General features: G+C 39.2%; 1 protein-coding gene and 1 non-coding gene across 2 annotated transcripts in view; both read left to right on the plus strand.

Moving 5' to 3' along the window:
* The first annotated feature begins 9,917 nt into the window (after nt 1-9,917).
* LOC120252183 lies at nt 9,918-10,024 on the plus strand. The gene has a single exon (XR_005533726.1). It is a non-coding gene; the product is annotated as a small nucleolar RNA R71 (small nucleolar RNA).
* Nucleotides 10,025-17,125: 7,101 nt separating this feature from the next.
* Nucleotides 17,126-21,811, plus strand: part of LOC120251303 (putative serine/threonine-protein kinase receptor) — a 9,719-nt gene continuing 5,033 nt past the window's right edge. Inside the window, exons 1-8 of the mRNA XM_039259858.1 lie at nt 17,126-17,224; nt 17,479-17,529; nt 17,634-17,898; nt 18,730-18,920; nt 19,020-19,230; nt 19,327-19,564; nt 19,656-19,806; nt 19,893-20,170. Of these exons, the coding sequence (XP_039115792.1) occupies nt 17,126-17,224; nt 17,479-17,529; nt 17,634-17,898; nt 18,730-18,920; nt 19,020-19,230; nt 19,327-19,564; nt 19,656-19,806; nt 19,893-20,170 (1,484 nt within the window). The remainder of the gene's footprint in view (nt 17,225-17,478; nt 17,530-17,633; nt 17,899-18,729; nt 18,921-19,019; nt 19,231-19,326; nt 19,565-19,655; nt 19,807-19,892; nt 20,171-21,811) is intronic.

A 21,811-nucleotide genomic window follows, 5' to 3' on the forward strand; every position in this document is an offset into this window, starting at 1 on the left:
GTGTGGAATTTCCACAAGTCCGTGTGGATTCTATATTTTTCTATTTTCTCTGCCGCCTGTGAACAATGCTGGTATAGTATTTTTGCTACAGTTTTTCTACAGTACTCTACTACAATACCGGCCCGAAAGACTCTGGAATCCATGCTTTCATCGAGGTAACGCAAACGGGCACACATTTCCGTCGTGGATCGCTTTGTTTCTTTAATAACGGACATGTTGGTAGAGATGTTGTTCTATATGCACAAGTCAGAATGCTTGAATGTGACTGCCCTTGTGCCCCTCCAAATAGTTATACTAACTTGAATAGGAGAAGGTCAGCACACATTCCCGCATCTCGAACCTGAACTATGTCTTCGCGTTTGAACCTTAGCAAGATTTCCTCCAAATTGGTGCATTTACGACCCACATTGGCTTCTTTCTTTCATATTCGGTCTCACAACCCTACCTGCATGAAAGTAACATAACTATACCCGAGAAAAGTAATGCTCAACACAAGGAAAGAATACTTCGTATTCTTATCGCCCAAGCACTTATCAAACTCCCCCACACTTAAGTTTTGCTTGTCCTCAAGCAAAAATTAAAACATTAAAGAACAAATGAAGGAAATATTTGAAGTGCTTGGCCTTAGGTTCACCAAAGCATACAAAGAGTGCATTCTATAAGTACGGAAAATTTCAACCCTAAATACGAAAAATCAATGCTCTAGCTAAAAACTTGAATCAAAAAGGCAACAAATCCGAAATCATGTAAGTGTGTGAACTCAATCAATTCAACCCAAAGTATACTCCTCAAAGTTCTCAATATAAGGGACTTATTTATCTATAAAAGGTAGCAAAAATTCAAAAAAAGGTAGTAGCTTCACACATCCTCTAAGGTAGCCCTTTACAAAGCGGCCACTAAGGTGGATTTCACACTTTCGAGGTGGTAGCTCTTTCTACCGGGGTGGTAGGTTTCACACTGACAAGATCCCCTTGTGTATATCCCAAGTGCACGGGTTTGTCGAAGTAATAATCCCGGATGAGCGGGGTCGAATCCACAGGGAGTAGGGAGTAAAGACACTTAATTCGATTCTTAGTTATGTGGAGTATCAACAATGATAAGTGTGATAATGATTCAATTCTCAACAATTAAAAGCAACAAGTAAGAGAACAAAAGTAAGGAGGAGGTAAGGCAATCGATAAAGATGGGGTACTCGGATGATGCTTCACCTAGGATAATCGCTTCAAGTGCAAGAACTCTCTATTATGCTTCCGTGAGTCGTGGAAATCCTTACATACATAGTCCCAAATCTAAGGTCAACTATGCCTAACTCTATTCATGTCACGGAGGAGAGATTAAATAACCTCTCAACCTCGCACTCGAATAAAGTTACAATGAGCTCTAGGGATTCCAAGTGATAAATCGCTTCCTAATTATAGACCTAACCCTTTGGTCCAGGCGGAAGTTCCCTAGCCACAATTAAGCCCTAGATACTAAGATCCCCTCAACGCTTCACTCCATTGCACGCGCAACTAGGCCCCAGTGGAGGTTCATCCCTTGGACCATTCTTTCTATTATGGCCGCAAAGAACTCAAGGAACGGAGGTAGAATCAATCACGTCGGAGGGGAAAGGGGACGCTCCTGTACCTCTCGACTCACCCTCTCAACCCTCTCCAACCTAGCTTTGTCTAACGCTCGTGGTGTGTCACTCACTCACAAGGTTACCAACAAGAACTCTCAACCCTAGTGTCACTCTAGGGGAAATGTTCATACAATCAAGCATTCAAGGTTGGAACTCACAATAAACATCAATTTATTGAAAGCATAATAAAGAAGTTCAATGAAACGAATACATCCTGGGGTTCACAATAACCCAAGTACCCACTAGCGGTTTAGCTCTCCATGGAGCTAAGTACAATCAAAGAAATTGAATGTAAAAGCAACGAATCCATAAAGAAACCCCCTCGATGGTCGTGTCGATGGTCTTGTGGAGAGTCCTCTACTCGTCGCAAGGGATCCTTTGTCCGGCCTAGGATACACCTCGCAGGATCGATGCCGACGAAAACTCTCCCAATAACCTTCTTCCAAATGACGCGCGATGTCAGAGCGTAGAACCTCTCCAAAACCCTAGCCAATACCCCTCAAAACCCTAGCCGAAGCGCTCTCTCCAGTTGGGGAAAAGATGGAGAAAAAGAATACCAAAATCGGGGCTGAATCGGCTTTAAATAGGGCTGGAATCGGGCAACTCCACGGGCGTGGACGCTACACTCGCCCGTGCGGAATTTCTACACGGGCGTGGATAATTTCCACACGCCCGTGTGGATTCTCTATTTCTCTGATTTCTCGGCCGGCTGTGAACAGTGCTGCTACAGTACATGATATATATGTTGGTGGAGCTCTTGTTCTTATATGTATAAGACGGAATGCTCGAGTGTGACTGCCTTTGTGCCCCTCCAAATGGTTGTGCTCACTCGAATGCGAGGAGGTTGGCACACACTCTAGCATCTCACACCTGTTCTATGTCTTCGCGTTTGAACCCTAGCAAGATCTCCTCCAAAATAGGTGCATTATGATCCACATTGGCCTATTTCCTTCATACTCAGCCTCACAACCATACCTGCATAAAAGTAACATAAAAACACACATATTAATGTAAAAACCTGAGAAAAGTAATGCTCAACATAAGGAAAGAACATTTCGCATTCATATTGCACAAGCACTTATCACACACATCCCATGAGATAGCTCTTTCTCTCATTAGGGCATAACTATTATCCGACATATGAGAGTAGCTTCATATATCATAGATGGTAGCTCTTTTCACCCAACAAGCACAACTAAACAACAAAACTATTTTGTTCTTTCTTTTCATTTTTTCATCATTTTTTTTTAATTCAAGCAAAAACTAGAGTTAGCTAAACAACAAGAAGCAACTAAAACTAGTCCCTTATACATCAAACATGAGTTTCCAACAGGGTTCAACAAGTGTCAATTGGGCAAAAATTCCTAATAATTCAAGCAAAAACTAGAGCATGAAAACATTCAATGTTAAAAATTTTCCTAAACTCAAGAATATAATCAATGCAACTAAGGTGAACTGCTATTGGCTATGTGAGCATGTATATCAATCAAAACTAGTATAAAAGAGATGCGTGCGCTATGAAACTCCCCACCCCCCACACTTAAGTTGTACATTGTCCCCAATGTACACATGCAAGCTCATTCATAATGTAACTCAATTAGACTTAGATATGGGAGAAGCAATCAAAACAATACTCCCCTGACTCCTAGTGTTGCATTTGATAGAGCTAAGTCCTTGGGAGTGTTGTTCCAATGGGTCGTGAAGCTCACACGGCCAAGTGCCGAAACAGCTTGGCCGTGCCCATGACAAAGTCTCAATTCCCATGATGACAAGACCATCTGCGCGCATACACAAGGGGGTTCAGTGAAGCTCAATAAAAACAAAAATAACTCGAGTATATAAAAGATAAGACAATGAATACAACTTGAGATACAAAATGAAAATAAACTCAGAAGGAGAGTCCTTTCGGACTATACAAGTCCAAAATAAAATGCGGAAATAAAAGATGAGAAAAATAAAATCAAGTGTCTATCTCGCGCTATGGATCATCTGCTGCTGCTGGTGCTAGATCAAAGGGTGCTAGTGAAGGTGGTGAAGGAGATGCCGGCGGAGCTGAAGGGGCCTGAGCAGTCCTCGGATGTAGGATAAATGACGAGCCAACATCTCGCTCTAAGATCTGTTGTAATGTGTCGAAACGTGCCATGAACTCCGTATACTATGCGGTCTGCGTAGCCCTAATATCGGCAATCTCTGCTCGGGCCTCCGCTACCTCTATCCGTATCACCCCTACAGCGCTCTCGAGCCTCTCAAAGCGATCCTGGGCTTGAGATGGTGAAAACATGTGCACAGGGAGTGGGATCCTCTGTCACCGGAGGTGCCTTGGTCTCCATAGGTGCTGAATAAGGCTCGGGGGCAGGCTGGGAAGCCTCAATATCATCACCCTCCTCCTTGGCTATTTCTGGGGTCTGTAGAACCAGAGCATAAACACCTGTCTGAACCCTACGGACCATGCCCATCAATCTCATCGTCTCCAGGCTCAGGGGCACAGGTATACTCATCTTCTCGGCCCCGCGAATTGCGCCCAAGAGACCCATACCCAGAGCTAATCTCGTAATGTATAGACCCGAGAAGATCGCTCCCAATCTGGCATACTGGCCCTGATGTTGAATGTACTCAGCGACGATGTGCCCTAGATGGATCGGTATGCATTGCATCATCGAATACAAGTACTATCACCACGGCCATTCACCGACCTACTCATGTTGCCATGTAGATATCAGTACGCAGTTTAGGAAAGGCACGTGGCCTTGGACATCCCCGACTCATACTAGCCCCAACCACATAATGATCTGTAAGCTCTCTATGGGGTCAGAGCTCTAGGATAATCCATCGGTAACTGAGAGTACTCCTCAGTGTCTGTAAATGCATCCTCGTAAAAGCCAAGCCGAACTGAAAACTGCATGATACTCAGACTATAGTGATGTCTAAGTGCTCTGAATTGAATTACATCGAGGTCATTGATAAGTGCTTGAGTAGACATATTTTTATATATGTTTTACATGCATTGAGCATCATTTTTACTGTGGTTTATGTCTCATATTGTGTATTTGGTGTTCTTTTATGCATATAGGTTGTGAATGCCTTGAAGAGTAAAAAGGAAGCAAAGATAGGTTATAAAGACACAATGTTGGGAGTTCTTGTTCAATTCAAGGACCAAGACACGAGAGCAGTTCATAAACGTGGAGATGTGTGCCAACATCCAAGAAGATTCAAGTCAATTCAATATTTGGAAGGGCACAAAGGCAGCCACATCTTCATATTCCTTCTCTTTGTGAAGATTGCAAGACCTCTCAAAGATACGTCGATGAAGAAAAGTTTTATAGCCTACCACATGGGACGTGTGCTCGGACATGTGGCCTCAAGAGAAGAGTGTTTGGACCGCGTTTCGTGAAAAAGTACTGCAGCAAAAATTGCTCATTCGCGGCCGCGTGGAAATTCCAGCGCCGCGTGGAAAGTCTGCGACCAGCGGCGCGTGGAAAAATCCACAGGCGGCGTGAGGGGCACGTGACAGACGCGATCTAAGGCCTATAAATAGCCGTTTTACCCTATTCTTTCTCATCTTTTGTGCGGAGGTCTTTGCGGCTTTGGAGGCGCTTCGTCACCAACTTTGATCGATTCCTCCTCCGTCATAGCATCAAGGAAGCCACCGGTGAACCTAGCTTCGGAGTGGGTCCTTCAAGACGTCGAAGCTCTCCATCAAGGCCATCAGTTCATATATAAGGTGGTTTATTTCTATGGTTTTAATGTACTTTCATTCATTGATGGTGTGTTTTGTATGTTGCTCCATGGAGAGCTAAAACCCTAGAGGGTATTTGGGCTAGTGAACCCTAGGATTCTCATCTTTTGTGATTTGCTTAGTGTTTCTATTTAATCTGAGTTTGATTAAGTTTTAATCTTGTATTCCCATTGCTTGCTTGTTTAATTAATCCTTGTGGTTGATTGGATTTGCATGATTTGTTACTTTGATGTGAGAGAGGTCTCCATTAGAGTTAGAACTTCAAGGTTAAAGAGGGTTGAGAGGGTGAGTCATGAGATAGTGGAGTGTCCCCTCTCCCTTCCGATTGAGTGTATTCTATCTCCGTTCCCTAAATTCTATGCAACCATATTTGGTGTGAGGCGTGAGATTGAGAGATTTCTCCGCCGGGACCTTGTAGGGGGTTAGGATCCTTCGCCGGGAATTAGGGTTTGATCAATCTTTAGGAATCGGATACAACTCTTGGAATCCCTAGAGTGCTTTGCAGTCATATGTGGTGTGAGGTGTTTAGATTGAGCGATTTCTCCACCGGGACCTCGTAGTAGACTAGTATCGGTGATCGGGAGGCCGGATCCGATTATATTTGGATTTCCACGACTTAACTTACTCATCATAGAAACACTTTGCTTATTCGGTACCTAATACCTGAATCCTAGGAGGAGCATTGCCCGAATACCCCACTTTTACTGATTGAGATCTCCATCCATTTAACCCTTGCATATTTGTCTCCGGTATTCATTTCTTCGCACATTAGATCACCACACCTTTCCATTTATCATTAGGTTAGAAAGCAAAGAAGAAGTTAGTACTAGTAGCCCTGTTCCCTGTGGATTCGACTACCCACTCACCGGGGTAATTATTACTTCAACTCCCGTGCACTTGCGGTTTACATGCATATTCGAGACGTGTCAGTCGTCAAATCTCGCATATGATCTATCGAACTCGAACGACGACAGAACCTCCAGTCTAAGCTCCCAGATGGCTGGCTCTCTAATTAACAATAACTACCTCCAACCACCTACTTAAATAAGATCCTCGACTTCATCAGCGAACTCATCCCCTTGATGCAAATCTCCCAATATACTCGTGTCCATGAACCAAGTCTGTTCAAATCAAAGTCTCAATAGACGCTCAAAATGAGCCTGATGCTCGGGGATAGTGAATCTCATCCTCTCGGACTCAGGGGACGACTCTCGCGTTCTCTTATCAGCTTGCTTCTTTGACCTAGGCGCCATAGTCTGCAAAAATTGAAAGAGAATTGATCAAACAAGTTAATTCAACATAGCTGCAGAAATCCATACAGTCGGGCGGAATTTCCGCACGCCCGTGTGGATCCACGGGTCGTGAACAAATGCACGACCAATTATTAAACTCCACAAATGCACCATTACAACGTTTTTACTTCATTCTAAATATCAATAATCATTCTAATTGAAGAAACGAAGCATTATTGACTAGTTTCATCGATGAAAATCATGAATTTCCGAAGGGAATCAAAGATAGGGCTTACCGTCGACTTGAGATGAGAAAACTTTGAAAATGGCTGGAAAACCAAGTAAAATCGTTCAAAATTTGCGATATGAGGTCGGGAAACATTGTAGAAGTGCTGTAAGACAACCGAAGGATATTAGGATGAAGAGGAACAATAATCCTTTTAAAATGACTCGCGCCTCTTGGAGTTCTGTACATCCGCACGGGTGTGTGAAAATTACACCGCCCGTATACCTCCACAGGAAAGCTTCGCAGGGGCAGGTGCACGCCCCTGTGTGCTCTCGGGAAAACACTCACTGCCTCTGAACGCAAATACACGGGCGTGTGATAAATACCCACGCCCGTACACCCGACTCACAGGGGTAGCCGCACGCCCCTGTGGCTACTCTGGACATCTGAGAAAAATTGCTAAGTGTTCCGCATGCCCGTGTGGAAATTCCACACGGGCATGGGCATTCACAAGCCCAACTCACAGGGGTAGCTACACGCCCCTATGTCTTCTCGGGATGGGGAGATCTCCTCTGCAGAGATTCGCACGGGCGCGTGGAAATTACCCATGCCCGTGCAATTTTCACAAGGTCGCCCACAGGGGCGAGTCCACGACCCTATGTGCTTTCAAGAAAGTCTGCCAATCTCTGCAGGACTTCACACGCCCATGTGAACATTACCCATGGGTGTGAGAGCATTGCATGGTCGTTCACAGTGGTGAGTCCACACCCCTGTACCTTCTCTGGATGAGCTCACAATACAAAACCACGGGCGTGTGTTAATTCCACAGGCCCGTGTGTTTTTTCTGGATCCTTAGAAAACTCTGCAAGATCTATAAAAATTTCTGAACATGCTTACACAGTTTGAGCATGCCCCAGTATGCAATTTATACCAGTGAAAAACATGAGAAATAGCTCAAACGACCAAAACTTTGCCAAATTCACATGAAAACACACGATGAACTTGAAAACACACAATAAAACTACAACATAAGTATATAAAAATCAAGACACCAACACTCAACACTTTATTCATGCAAACACTAAACTAACAAATTAAGAAAACAGTAAACACTTGGGTTGCCTCCCAAGAAGAGCTTGTTTAACGTCACTTAGCTTGACGTACCTTGTCTTACCTCACGGGGGCTCATAGATGAAAGTTGCCCTCTTACCCATGGCTTGGAAACATGATGAGCAAAATCTCTTGGAGGTAGAGGGTGAATTTTCGGGCTTGAGACAGCCTTGAAATGGTTCACCCAAATTGTTCAGTTCACGCACGTCTCCAACAACAGCCTTGGAGCATTTTCGGTGATGTCTCCTAGCCCTCTTCAATCTCCGGAGCACCTTCATCAAGATCCCCGGGATAGATGGTACTTCTTTTGTCGAACCAAGCATCATGATCTCTTCATTGTCCTCCTCCTGGTTGAACAGGCCTTCGTATGGATCTGGATTGAACATCTCTTGTATGTATTCATCAACAATTTCATCAGTAGGGTCTAGAAAGTACAAGTATCATCAAAATCAAGAGAATGCCGCATGGCTTCAACAAAGCGGTATGTGAGCTTGTCATCTCCAACTCTCAAAGTTAGCTCTCCACCATCCATGTCAATCAATGCCTTGGAAGTCCGCAAAAACGGTCTCCCAAGTATCAAGGGTACATCCGCATCCTCATCGACGTCTAGCACTACAAAGTCAACCTAAAAAATATACTTGTCCACCTTGACAAGCACGTCCTCGATGATACCTCTCGGATGTCGTACCGTTCGGTCCGCTAGTTGCAAAGTCATCCGAGTAAGTTGAGGCTCACCCAAACCTAGCTTTTCAAAGAAGGTGTATGGCATCATGACGTTGATGCTAGCCCCTGAATCTGCCAATGTCATTTCTTCACCTAGATTGCCAATATTACACAGAATGATGAAGCTTTCCAGGTCTTTCTTCTTGTTCGGTATGTTCTTTTGCAAAAACACTGAGCAAGACGCATCTAAGATCATTGAAGCATTCTCCTCCAACTTCCTCTTGTTGGTCAACAACTCCTTCAAGAATTTGGCATACTTAGACATTTGGGCCAATGCCTCAACAAAAGGAAATTGATTTGGAGTTGCTTGAACAAACTCAGGAACTTCTTGTACTGTTCATCCCCTTGGTCATTCTTCAATCAAGAGGGATAAAGGATCCTTGGCTTGAAAGGTGGAGGTGCCATCTCCTTCTTTTTGTTTGTTCCCTCTTCAACCTCTATAACCTCAGTTGTATGTTCATTTAACTTTTCACTCGGATTGCTACCATCGACCTCACGGCCACTTCTCAAAGTGATCACCTTCACATGCTCTCTAGGGTTGGTCTCAGTATTGCTCGGCAAACTTCCATGTGGCCTTTCCGATAAGGACTTCACAATCTGCCCCACTTGATTTTCAGGATTATGTAAGGATGCGGTATGGTTGTGAAGTATAGCCTCAACTTATTCAAACCTTGTATTTGACGATTGCATAAACCTAGTTAAGGCCTTTTTCAAATCGGTCATTTGGGTCTCCAACCTGAAACTTTGTTTTCCACATTTCGCCCTTGTTGTTGGAAACCCGGTGGCCCTATGGCCTTTCATGGACCTTGGTTGCTCCACGAGAAATTGTGATGATTCTTCCAACCCGTATTGTTGGTGTTGTTGTATGGGTTCCCTTGAGTCCTCATGCTATTACCTACAAAATCGAGGTTCTCAATCAAAGATGCATCACCAATAGATATCGGGCAATCGGAGGGAGCATGTCCTCCACCACACCTGGTGCAAGTAATCACGGGCGCTACTCTGTTCGAAGTTAGAAGATCTAACTTCCTACTCAATGATTCCACTTGAGCAGCCAACGAAGTCACTTCATCTATCTCATGGAGACCGGCCACCTTTTTCTTCTCCCTCACATTCTATTGCCAGCTGTTTAACCCCATTTCTTCAATTAATTGACGGGCCTGACCGGGAGTCTTGCTACTTAAGGTCCCTCCTGCTGCCGCATCCAAGAGTTGCCTTGTAACCGAATTCAAACTATTGTAAAAGGTCTGAACAATCATCCACTCAGGGAATCCGTGTTGCAGGCACTTTCTTCGGAGCTCCTTGAACCTTTCCCACGTCTCAAATAGAGACTCCAATTCCAATTGTACAAAGGATGAGATCTCATTACTAAGCTTTGCAGATTTTCTGGGACAGAAATAATGGCCAAGAAAAGCTTCTACCATCTTCTCCCATGTGGTAATTGATGCTCTTAGTAATGAGTGTAGCCACTGCTTCGCTCCCCCTTTCAAGGAAAATGGGAAGGTCCTCAACTTCATGGCATCATCCGTTACCCCATTTATCTTCAGCATATCACACAGCCCAAGAAAGTTCTGAGCTGTAATCGGGGGACGCACAATGCTCGATTGTGTCCCCAATACTGAAGGTCTGGCATAATCGGATAATGTCCGCTGCTGCTCATTCTATTCTACCATGTTTTCAGATTCTTCTACTTCCAAATCAGCTAGATTAGATTGTTCTTGCACAGGTTATTTCCCTTTTCTTATAAGTGTACGTTTCTAGCTCAGGATCTCCTTCAATATGTATGGAGGGGTTCCCTCGGGTCATAACCTGGAGTTGCACCAAAAGAAAGGAAACAAAATCAAAATGATGATAGAATAAGGAAATATGAAATAGAATGAATAAATGAATAGCCAAGAAAACCAAAGTGCAAAGTATCTCTAAACGCCTACTCCCCGGCAACGGGGCCAAAAACATGACACGTCCGAATATGGGTGTACACCGCAAGTGCACGAGTGTTGAAGTAATGATCCCAGATGAGTGGGTATCATATCCACAGAGAGTAGGGAATAAAGACACTTAAATTGTTTCTTAACTAATGTCGAAAAATGAGTAGTGATATGTGTGACAAGATTCAATTCTCAAGAGTAAAAACAACAAGAAAGAGAACACAAGTAAAGGAGAAGGTAAGGCAATCAATAAAGATGGGGTACCCGGGTATTGTTCCACCTAGGATATTCTTTTCAAGTGCAAGAAACCTCTATTATACTTCCTAATTAATGCATGAGTGAGTCATGGAAATCCTTAATTGCATAGTCCCAAATCTAAGGTCAACCATGCCTAACTCTATACATGTCCCGGAAAAGAAATCGAACATTCTCAACACCTCGCACTCGTATAGAATTGCAATGAGCTCTAGGGATTCCAAATGATAAACCCTATTCCTATGTATAGACCTAACCCTTCGGTCCAGGTGAAAGATCCCTAGCCACAATTAAGCCCTAGGTGCTAAAATCACTTCAACACTTCACTCTATTGCACTCGCAACTAAGCCCAGTACCCTAATGAACAAACATCTCAACAAAGAGGTGACCAAGGTGGATCGGGTAATGCTCAATGATACTGCATAGCATGAGTAATTCGGAGCGTGTGATTACCCCAGTGCTATCACCCCGGCCGCCAATACTTCTACTTAAGAGTGCATGAACATATCGATGCGCAGGATTGTGAAGACGAGATGCTTTCCTTGACCCATTCGTGCGCTGGCTAGAGATTATATTCCAAAACCGTGTGTGTGTCATGGTGGCCGAAAAATCTGTAGGAAGATGATGAAATGTGGGTGTGTTCACGAATCCCTCATCATACAAGCCCAAGAAACAACCCAATTGTGTGTCACTAATGGTGCGCATTGTCCCAAAGACTTGGAAACTTATCCCGGACGGTCTTACTAATTCGATTGTGCTTAGGACCTCCAAGATGAGCTCACGGTAAGCCGGATCATTAATTGAGAAAATTCTGTCCCAACCATCATGATTGATTAATTCGGACACAGTCTCGGCCAATACTAGAACTTCGAGGTCATTGCGTTCAATTGTCTGGATAATACCAAAAGGCTTGGACTTAAAGAGATTGTAGCGTGCCCTATGTTGTGGTAAGGCTAAGGATGGCACTCCACTAGGTGCCGCATTGTGTCTTGGCCACTTTGATAAAACTCGCTTGACCGGCATTCCTATACCACAAAAACACAAGATCTAACCAAGATTTTCATGAGTACAATCATAGGAGATGTCCATATCATCATAGAATTAAGAAAAATTGAATGCACAACATTTTCAATGTGGTGCCGCATTGTGTCTTGGCCACTTTGATAAAACTCGCTTGACCGGCATTCCTATACCACAAAAACACAAGATCTAACCAAGATTTTCATGAGTACAATCATAGGAGATGTCCATATCATCATAGAATTAAGAAAAATTGAATGCACAACATTTTCAATGTGAACCCAGTCAAAGAAGATAATAGCCTCTTTGACCGGGTACGGGTACAGGTATTACCCGTTATTTTTTGAGCTTGTACTGGTTGGGTAAGGGTATGTCCCCACCCTACCAGTATCCTTACCCATACCTTTACCCTCATTTATATATACATATATAATTTTTTTTATTATGCTAAATATTTACCCACAATTTAGTAATTTACCAAAAATCTATTTTCATGGTGATCAATTTGAAAATAATAATTTAAATTTTCTCTTAATATATTATTTTGAGTTTTATTTAATTTTTATATTTATATCTGATAGGGCATAATATTATCAAAATTTTGGATACATATTAAGAATCATAGTTAAATTAAAAAAATTAAACATTATAAAACTAATATAAAAAATAATGTCATAATAATTTATTCTATAAATTATAAGAACATCATAAAAAATAAGATACTATTAAGAAATCAATTAGATATATAAATTATCAATTAATTTAAAAACTTACTGAGAATTACTTAATTTATAATTGCACTTCAATTCAAAATCTCACTAGGCATTTATAAAATTTGAAACTATATAAAATATAAATACTAGATATATGAAAAAATTTAAAACAAAAACTAAGATAGTTAAACATAAGCAATAAACGTAGAGTTGCCGTTGAGTCCTAAATAGATGTCAGTTAAAATCAATCAACTTGTTATTTTATATAAATGAATTTGTTGCATATAATTTTTATCTGATTATATGATTTAAGATAAACAAATATGTATCAATATATAATTTTGAATTTATAGACATGTGTTCAAGCATTGTATTGTAATGGAGGATTATTATTATTATTATTATAATTTTTTTTTTTAATTTATTATTATTTTTTTATTATTATTATTCAATTAGGTAATTTGAACAACAGGTAAGCGGGTACCAGCGGGTATACCTGTACCCTGCGGGTAAGAGTAAGTGTATGATTTTTTTTATACACTGGAGAGTACGGGTGTATGGTAGGTGTTACAGGCACATAACTGTAATAATCATTATGTGGAATCTCTAGTTTAAAGAATGGGAAATGTTTTCAATAATCATTATTTTTTTTACCCTAGTCATCTACCCTCAGCATTCTAATTAAAAACACACCGTGCTTGGGTTGGTACATAACTGTAATAATCATTGTGTGGTTACTTAAAAATTGATTTTTGATATTTATTTTTTTATTAATCTCTTTGTTGAATATAGTTAACTCAACTAAGAGAGTCAAGTTAATAACTCCAACTCTCTTGTTAGCTTGGTTTCACTGTAGAGGAATATTCACATCCACCCAACAAGAAATGCCCCATGATAGGGAGGACCAATTTAGGGACTGTTTGGATGGGGGAATAGTCCTCCTCCCCTTCGCCCCTCCCTTTCCCCCCTCATAGGGGGAATGATCTTCCTTTCCCCTAATGGGTGGAGGGAGAATTATTCCCCAACACAAATGTATACCTATGTTCTCCTATGTAAGGAGAACAAGCCTTCCTCTCGGTCATTCCCTTGGTGAGAAATTTTTTTTTACCTGTATTTTATTTTTAAAAAAAAATTAAATATTTAATTATCAGAATTAAATATTTAAGTATGTGTAGTAATTAAATATTTAAATTATTAAGATGAATTATTTAATTTTAGTACTTAATTTATTGAATTATCTAAATGAAATACTTAAAAATAATAATTAAAGTGAAATAGTAACCAAAACATGAATTATATAATTTAAATATTTAACTATACTAATTAAAGTGAATAATGCTATTCAAAATATTTTTTAAATGAAGTAGTTTATTTATTATTAAATATATCTCACTATTTATATGTCAATGACAATGAAGGTAATTTTGTCACATTTCTTCCTTTAATTTTTTTCTTTTTTTCCTAATTTTGAATGCTTCCATCCAAACACATTTTTTCGCCATTACTATTCCCTCATCCCTTATTCCCATTTACATTTCCATTCTTATTCTTATTCTTTCCATTTTTATCCCCATTGAGTATAATAAACACTCTATTTGTCTTAACTTTGGATGGAGACTGCTTTGCTTGTATGTTTCTCTCACTTTCATCCCTTTGGAACCTCTTTGTATTTTTTTCAATGAATTTATGGTTTATCAACTTATGTATATTATTTTTAAAAAAAGCTTCTCTTGATCAGCAAGAGCCTAAAGATCTTACGTGTGAAAAATAGGTACCAGTCTTAGTAAATATAAAAATTTGTGACACCCTAAATAGTCTTTGTACTTATGTTATTATCCCCTTTTGGTCCATCCACTCTAATTTGGTACAGTTTCGTTCTTCTACTTTTTCAATTGGGTCAGTTAAGTCCATATAGGTAATGGGAGTTACATTTTCCATTTGTATCAGCTAAAGTGGAATTATTTTATTGAACTATTATAAAAAAAATAATAATAAATTATTAAATGGGACAAGAATTCTCTATTCTCTACCTTCATTGTCGTCTTCATTCGCACTGAGTGCTCTAAGGCAAGAGGATTGGTCCATTCTGTAACTCAGCGGGTAATCGGTGGAGCTCGAGAAGATGAAGAAATGGCGAAGGAGTAAAGCTGAGATCAGGGGTGGTAGTGGGGAGGGGAATCCCCAATCCCCGTAGGGATCCGACTTGTTGGGGATGGGGATTCCCCGATTCTTTTCCCACGGGGGCGGGGATGGGGATCAATTTGTCCCTGTTTCCTTAAATCGGGCGGGGACGAGGAGTGCTCTCCCCACAACACTAGGATCCCTGTCCTCTGTTAATTTATTATAATTTATTGTATTTTTACAATTATAATTCTTAAAATTAATAATTTTTTTTAAATAAGAATTTCTTAAAATATTTCACAAATGCCCTCGGAAAAAAATAAATTTCGTAATTAATCCTTTCCCTTTATATATATATATATATATATATATATAAATACAATTATTATTCCTTAATATATATATATATATATATATATATATATATGCTCTATATTGATAAACATTTAGAGATTTTTTTTTTCTTTTCAGTAAATTTTTGTTATACCATTTTGTGGAGCTTCATGTGGAATGATTTTTATGTTTCTCATGGGTGTATTGTTATTAAATAATTTTTTTAAAAAAAGTAAGAATAAATAGATGCATTAGCATGGCGTATCCCTGTGGGATTCCCGCGAGGATGGGGATGGGAGGATTTTTCTTCCCCGTGGGGGCTTGGAGACGGGGATTCCCCGTCCCCATCTTTGGCGGGGACGAGGATGGGGAGGCCACTAGCTGAGATAATGGTCATTGATGTCATCCTTAAGAATAAACAACGGCATCTCCAGCAGAATAATGTTATTGAACAATGGAGTATTCAGCATAAGCTTAGAGAGGCCGTTGGCGCCCATCAATGTGCAGTAGTGTTTGATCGGGAAGGTCTAAAGAAGTTTATCATCGTGCTTCAATCTTTCTACGACACCATGATCGAGGATGCTCCTCGCTTACCATCTCTTCCAATAGCTTAGCTTTTCAAACCAGTGTGGTGTGATCTCTCCTTCAGGGTTTCCCCATTCATAGAGCCTTTCACTCTAGAAGTGGAGTAGAATGGAGTTTAGCTTTTTTTATCCAGTTGCCACTCCCTTTGGGAGGCTCTCCTTGTTTGTCTCTTACCTCCGAACTTTGAAAGATGTGAGCTTTGGAGCCTTCTCTTCTTCTCCTGGATATTAAATTCATCCCTGATTATATTGGCAGTCCTGCCACTAATCCTTACAAGAGATTCAATTTGGATGGAACTAGATTCAGATTCAGATTAATCCTAATGTAACAAAGCGAAATGCATTCGAAAATTCCTATTCCACTGAAATTTTTTTATTATTTTTTAAATAATTATTTAATTAAAAATGCCACTTTAGGCAAAAGAAATTTTAAACATAGCTCGCATTAGCCCAGTGGACTTAATTGACTCAATTGTTTGTAAAAGTAAAAGGGTAAAATTAGATAAAATTAGAGTGAAGGAACTAAAAAACTATAGTCACATAAGTACACCAACTATTTAGGATATTACACCATGTAATAAAAACTAGAATGAGATTTGAGAAGAGTTCAGAATTGCATATTGCTAATTGAGAAGACTTTAAATAGGTTGATTGGACTGATGATAAGTAACATCATAATATTTAGCTAAATAATATTCATTAGTGATCCCTCATGACGTTAATTTTTTTTTATTTTATTTTATTTTTTCAAATACTGAGTAGAAAGAAGAAAGCTGATCAATTGTTTGACATAGTCATCTAGCCATCCGCGGACATGTACAATAAGAGAGCTGCCAAACCATATCCTTATGAATACCAAGCTTGTCTTGTACTTGGGAGCTGCCAAAATAAAAAAGTACTCAATCCACTGGAATGTTTGACTTGCTAAGCATTCTCTGTTTCTTTTACTTCTCTCAAGCCATTAGCGCGAGTGACACAATAACACCAACTCAACCACTCGCTTACAACGAGACCCTAGTCTTAGCTGATGGCCGCTTCGCTCTAGGTTTCTTCACCCCAAGCAAATCCAAAAATCAATTTATAGTTTCTTCACACCAACTGAACCGAACTTTAACAGCATGGACCAGCGAATCAGATCAATCTCTTTCTCAGTACTACGTTATGTTGGACATCCATGGCGATCCGCAGCAAGTCCTCTGTTCAGGTTCAAAGAAGATGTACCGCGCAGGGCCATGGAACGGACTCCGGTACACTGGGTTCAACTTCAGCTTCATCAACAACAAGAAAGAGATCAGCTACTATTTCACCACCATCCCTTCCGTATTGTTGAAGCTTGCTGAGTGCATTGCAGAGATCATTATGGGTTGAAGGCAGTGGATTGTGGAACATCATTTGGTATGCTCCAATGGATCAATATGACTACCTGCCACCATGTGGTCCGTTTGCCACATGCAACCCAAATAACTCCAATATGTGACTACATCCAGGGGTTCAAGCCTAAGTCGCCGGACTAGTGGATGTACATGGATGCAACTGAAGGATGCGTTCGAAAAGCAAATTTAGATTGTAAGAATGGGACATATGTGTTCCTGTTGAGAAATGCTTGCAAATATCAGTACAAGGTGGTGTTGACTTGTCAACTATGGAAAAGAAAGCACAAGACTCAGTTGACTACAGCCAAGAACCAATGGATGTCTGATCTCTCCACACAGCCTGACCACTTTATTATGGTCCCCTCACCTTTATGACAGCTAATGGAAGAATGGAGACAAGATCTCTTTTGTCCTGTCATGTATCCTAGGATTGCTTTTGTACTAGGTTAAGGTCTAAAAGGCTACTTTTTTTGGTGTCTTGGAACTCTAACGTGATGATGTAGTGCCTTTCAAATATTTTGATACTTAATGATGTTAGTGCTGGCCCAGTGGAGGTGTGAGCTAGAAAATCCTCTCTGAAAACGAGTGCTCCTCTAGTTCTTCTAAGTTTCTCTTCTTCTCTATATAATATATCTTTTTGGTCACCGAACATTGACAGAACTTTCTTCTCCAACAGTTCCTTCCTATTTCTAATTTGAAGCTAGCAGATACTTCAAACGCAACAGTGGACATGAGTTTGAGCTTGGATGAGTGTAAGGTTAAGTGCTTGAGTAATTGTTGGTGCACTGCTTATGCACTGGTAGATGTGTGTAATGGTGGGAGTGGATGTATAATTTGGACGAATGAACTTACTGATCTTAAGGTGTTAACCAATGATGCCAATGGGCAAGATCTCTACGTACGTCTTGCAACTATCGATCTAAGTTTGTTTTGTTTTTATTTATTTATTTATTTATTATTAGTGCATATACTGATAATTCTGCGTAAATTCATCATGCATGCATGCATGATGAATGCATTATTGCCTTATAGTAGCTACTTGCTAGTTTAATTTTTGGGAAATAGAAACTAACAGGTTGCTACTTTAAGTCAACCATGTGGGTTTTTCTTTCTTTTTTCTTTTTCTTGAGACACGTTCCATCGGTAAGAAACGGCAAAGGTTGGCGAACATGTGGAGAGTAGAATATTTTGGATCAAATATGCCATATACGACACTACTCCGATTATCAGAAGGAATGAAACGATCAATTTGGTTGCCACATGTTCACATTGATGCTCAGTCATTTAATTTCACCTCCACTCATTTATTGGAGATCAGAATATGTATTATGGGTCGACTATGATACATACGACTGCCTACTCGGATTATTAAAATGAATGAATTGATCAATTTGATTACAACATGTTTACATTGACGCACCTCATTGATTTAATTACTGGGACCATTTTTTTTATGGAAAATAATATAACACATCATATGCCAACTAATGGTTACCAAATTTATCTTGTTGATTAATGATTATGTGAATATATTGTAGGTTAATCGCCAATCATAGCTCGCAAAATCAAGAAATGGATAAATATCTTGGTAACAATCCTCGCGTTTTTTATGCTAATCCTTGCTTATGTTGGCAGTCTTATATGGCTAAGGAAGGGATGAAAAACAAGAGGTGACATTAATATATTACAAGCTCTTTAACTATAGTATTTTGAAATTTGAACAGCTTAATATTAGACTGCTAATTAATTTACAGCTGTGGAAGAGATCAACACATCCTTCCATGACAGCAGCAACCAAGGGTTTGTTTCTGGAAATGACCTGGAGCACTCTAGAGGGAGTGATCTTGAGCTACCTCTTGTTGACTTGAACACTGTTGCATTTGCAACAGATAACTTCTCTGTTGCTAATAAGCTTGGGGAGGGTGGCTTTGGACCTGTTTTTAAGGTGATCTCTTATTATCATACATTTTAATTTCCTCAATGAATCTAACATGGATATTTATTAAGATATACTTAACATCTCTCTATATTGAATGCTGAACAGGGGAAGCTTGGGAATGGACAAGAAATAGCAGTAAAGAGACTAGCTAAAACGTCAGTACAAGGAATGGTTGAGTTTAAGAATGAGGTTTTGTTAATTACCAAACTTCAACAACGGTATCTTGTTCGGCTTCTTTCCTGCTGCATTGAAGGAGAGGAAAGAATCCTGATTTATGAGTATATGCCCAACAAAAGCTTGGATAACTTTCTTTTTGGTATGTGCTTACATATATACGTAGGAGAGTTACTTCTGTTTACAAACTAAACTCATCATATATATATATATATATATAACATTACATGGTTCTCAGAAAAATCAAAAGATCAAGTGCTCGATTGGCAAACACATTTCAAAATTATTATGGGAATTGCTAGGGGAGTTTTATATCTACATCAAGACTCTAGATTAAGGATTATCCATAGAGACCTCAAAGCAAGCAGTATCCTTCTTGATGAGGCGATGAATCCTAAGACTTCGGACTTTGGGATGGCAAGAATTTTCTGTGCAGATGAGGCAGTGGGTAATACCATGAAAGTTGTTGGAACATTGTAAGTATAATTCTAACTAAAACTTCTTCTTGTAATTAACACTGTTAATACAGAGTATCAATTGTTCAATACGGAACATGTTTTCATGCAGTGAATACATGTCTCCAGAGTATGCAATGGATGGGATCTTCTCTCAAAAGTCTGATGTCTTTAGTTTTGGGGTTATAGTGCTGGAAATCATCACTGGCAAGAAAAACAGAGGGGTGTACTTAGCTGTACCTCATACCAACCTTTTCGATCATGCAAGTATTAATAATAAATATTTAGTTGGTCTATTAATCTGTCCAATATTAATGATGATGCAATAAATTGTCCATTGGTATTTCAGGTATGGACTTTATGGAAGGAGGGCATTAGCTGGCAATTGGTTGATGAATCAATGGGCAGCTATTATTCTATGAATGAAGTCATGAGATGCATCAAAGTGGGTCTTCTGTGTGTGCAAAACCACCCAGAGGTTAGGCCTTTCATGTCTTCTGTGCTTTTTATATTGAGTGGCAACAACACACCGTTACCAAATCCCAAAGAACCAGGGTTGGAATCATCTTCAAGCAAAGCTAACCCTAGTTCTAGTTATGATATGTCAGTCACACTAGTGGAAGCCAGGTAGGTGATATATTGGAACAATGTTTATTGCTCAATCTTGCAACAAAAGTGTCGTCTAAATTTAGTCTTTTGTAAATCTCTTTATTTAAAATAACATTGGGTTATATTTGTGCCTCTTGCAATTAGCTTGCATATTTCAGTGATGTTTGATAAGATTGGTAAAAAGTCTGGATAAATAGTAAAACAATAAAATAAATTAAACTTTAATAATATGTTGGAGGAACATAATGAAAACTAAAGCAAACAAAAAGACATTCTCATACTTTTGATTTTAGGTGTGCAATTACTTTCCTTAACGAAATCACTAGCCATTCATAATTTTTGCTAAAGGTAAATGCTAAGTCTTTAGGATATGAAAAAAATTCCTTTACAATATTGCAGACAACAAAGTAATAATCATAGAAAGAAGGGAGTGCTTATTGTGGCAATTGGAGAAAGGAAATTTTGCATTATATTTTTTTAGTGTTTTCTCTTGTTTCAGCACTTAATGACTTCTATTTATATTAAATTTGATGTTTTTGAATGTTATAAAAGCCTTTTAGATACATTAGCATGCATTCTAATTGTTACAATTTCTTCAAATAATTCAAAATTGATTTTAAGACAAAAAAACTGAGCAGTTTTATGCAATTTCTAACACTGCACCATTTTCAATATTAAAAATATCATAACAATCTCCCACAATTTTCAACATTAAAAATGACCTACAAAGTATAGCACCACAAACAACAATAAAAATAGATTGCAAAACAAAATGGCTTGCAACTTGAACCATTATATAGTGGATGCTATTGCAATATAATAAATGAGATGACATACCAGTTTTTGAACCATACATTCATATGAAGGAATGAATCTTTCACATGATTTTTTCCTATTCTTCTTTTCTCAAAATAGGCACTCACATAAGTAGGACCCATCAAGAGTACCCCTGTCAATTGGCACTCATGGCTAAAGTTCATTAATAGCATGTTAAGAGCTTTTGGTCACCATAAATGTCAAGGAAAATTCCAAGCACTATTACCAATTTGGGATGGAGCAATATTGTCATAGTGATTCTATCACTTCTTATGAGGTACTTTATATTATTGAACATAAAACTTCACATTATATTAAGCATTGAATTGAGCTCCCCTCACTAGTGATGAGAATGAATTGACTTAAGCCCCATCCCTTTTGACATCTTTCAATTAGGTCCTACTGTAATCCTTTCATCAAAGGACCAACTAAATTTTGACTTGAATATACAAAAGCAATTATAATTACCTATAGAGATCAAATCTCTAACATAGCTACGTCTAAGGTCAATGTGCATATGTTTAGTGGAGTAAAGGCAGGGACACAATTATAATTATTGAATTTTTTTGGTATTTTTCAATGTAATGAGATTGAGAAAGTATGGAGCTTTCTCAATCTCTAACAATCTTTAAATTTTTGGATGACATTTGCCTCTTCTATAACTATCGTTTTAGACCTTTTTGACAAAAATTCATTGGTATCTTCAACTTGTTTCAAGTCCATACTAAAAATCAACATATTATTTACATAGAAGCAAATAATCACACCTTGGTTACCATTGAACTTGCTATAGACACATGTATTGGATCCATTAATCTTGTATCCATTAGAAAGGAAACCATC

Source organism: Dioscorea cayenensis, chromosome 20, assembly GCF_009730915.1.
Source record: "Dioscorea cayenensis subsp. rotundata cultivar TDr96_F1 chromosome 20, TDr96_F1_v2_PseudoChromosome.rev07_lg8_w22 25.fasta, whole genome shotgun sequence".
NCBI lineage: Eukaryota > Viridiplantae > Streptophyta > Magnoliopsida > Dioscoreales > Dioscoreaceae > Dioscorea > Dioscorea cayenensis.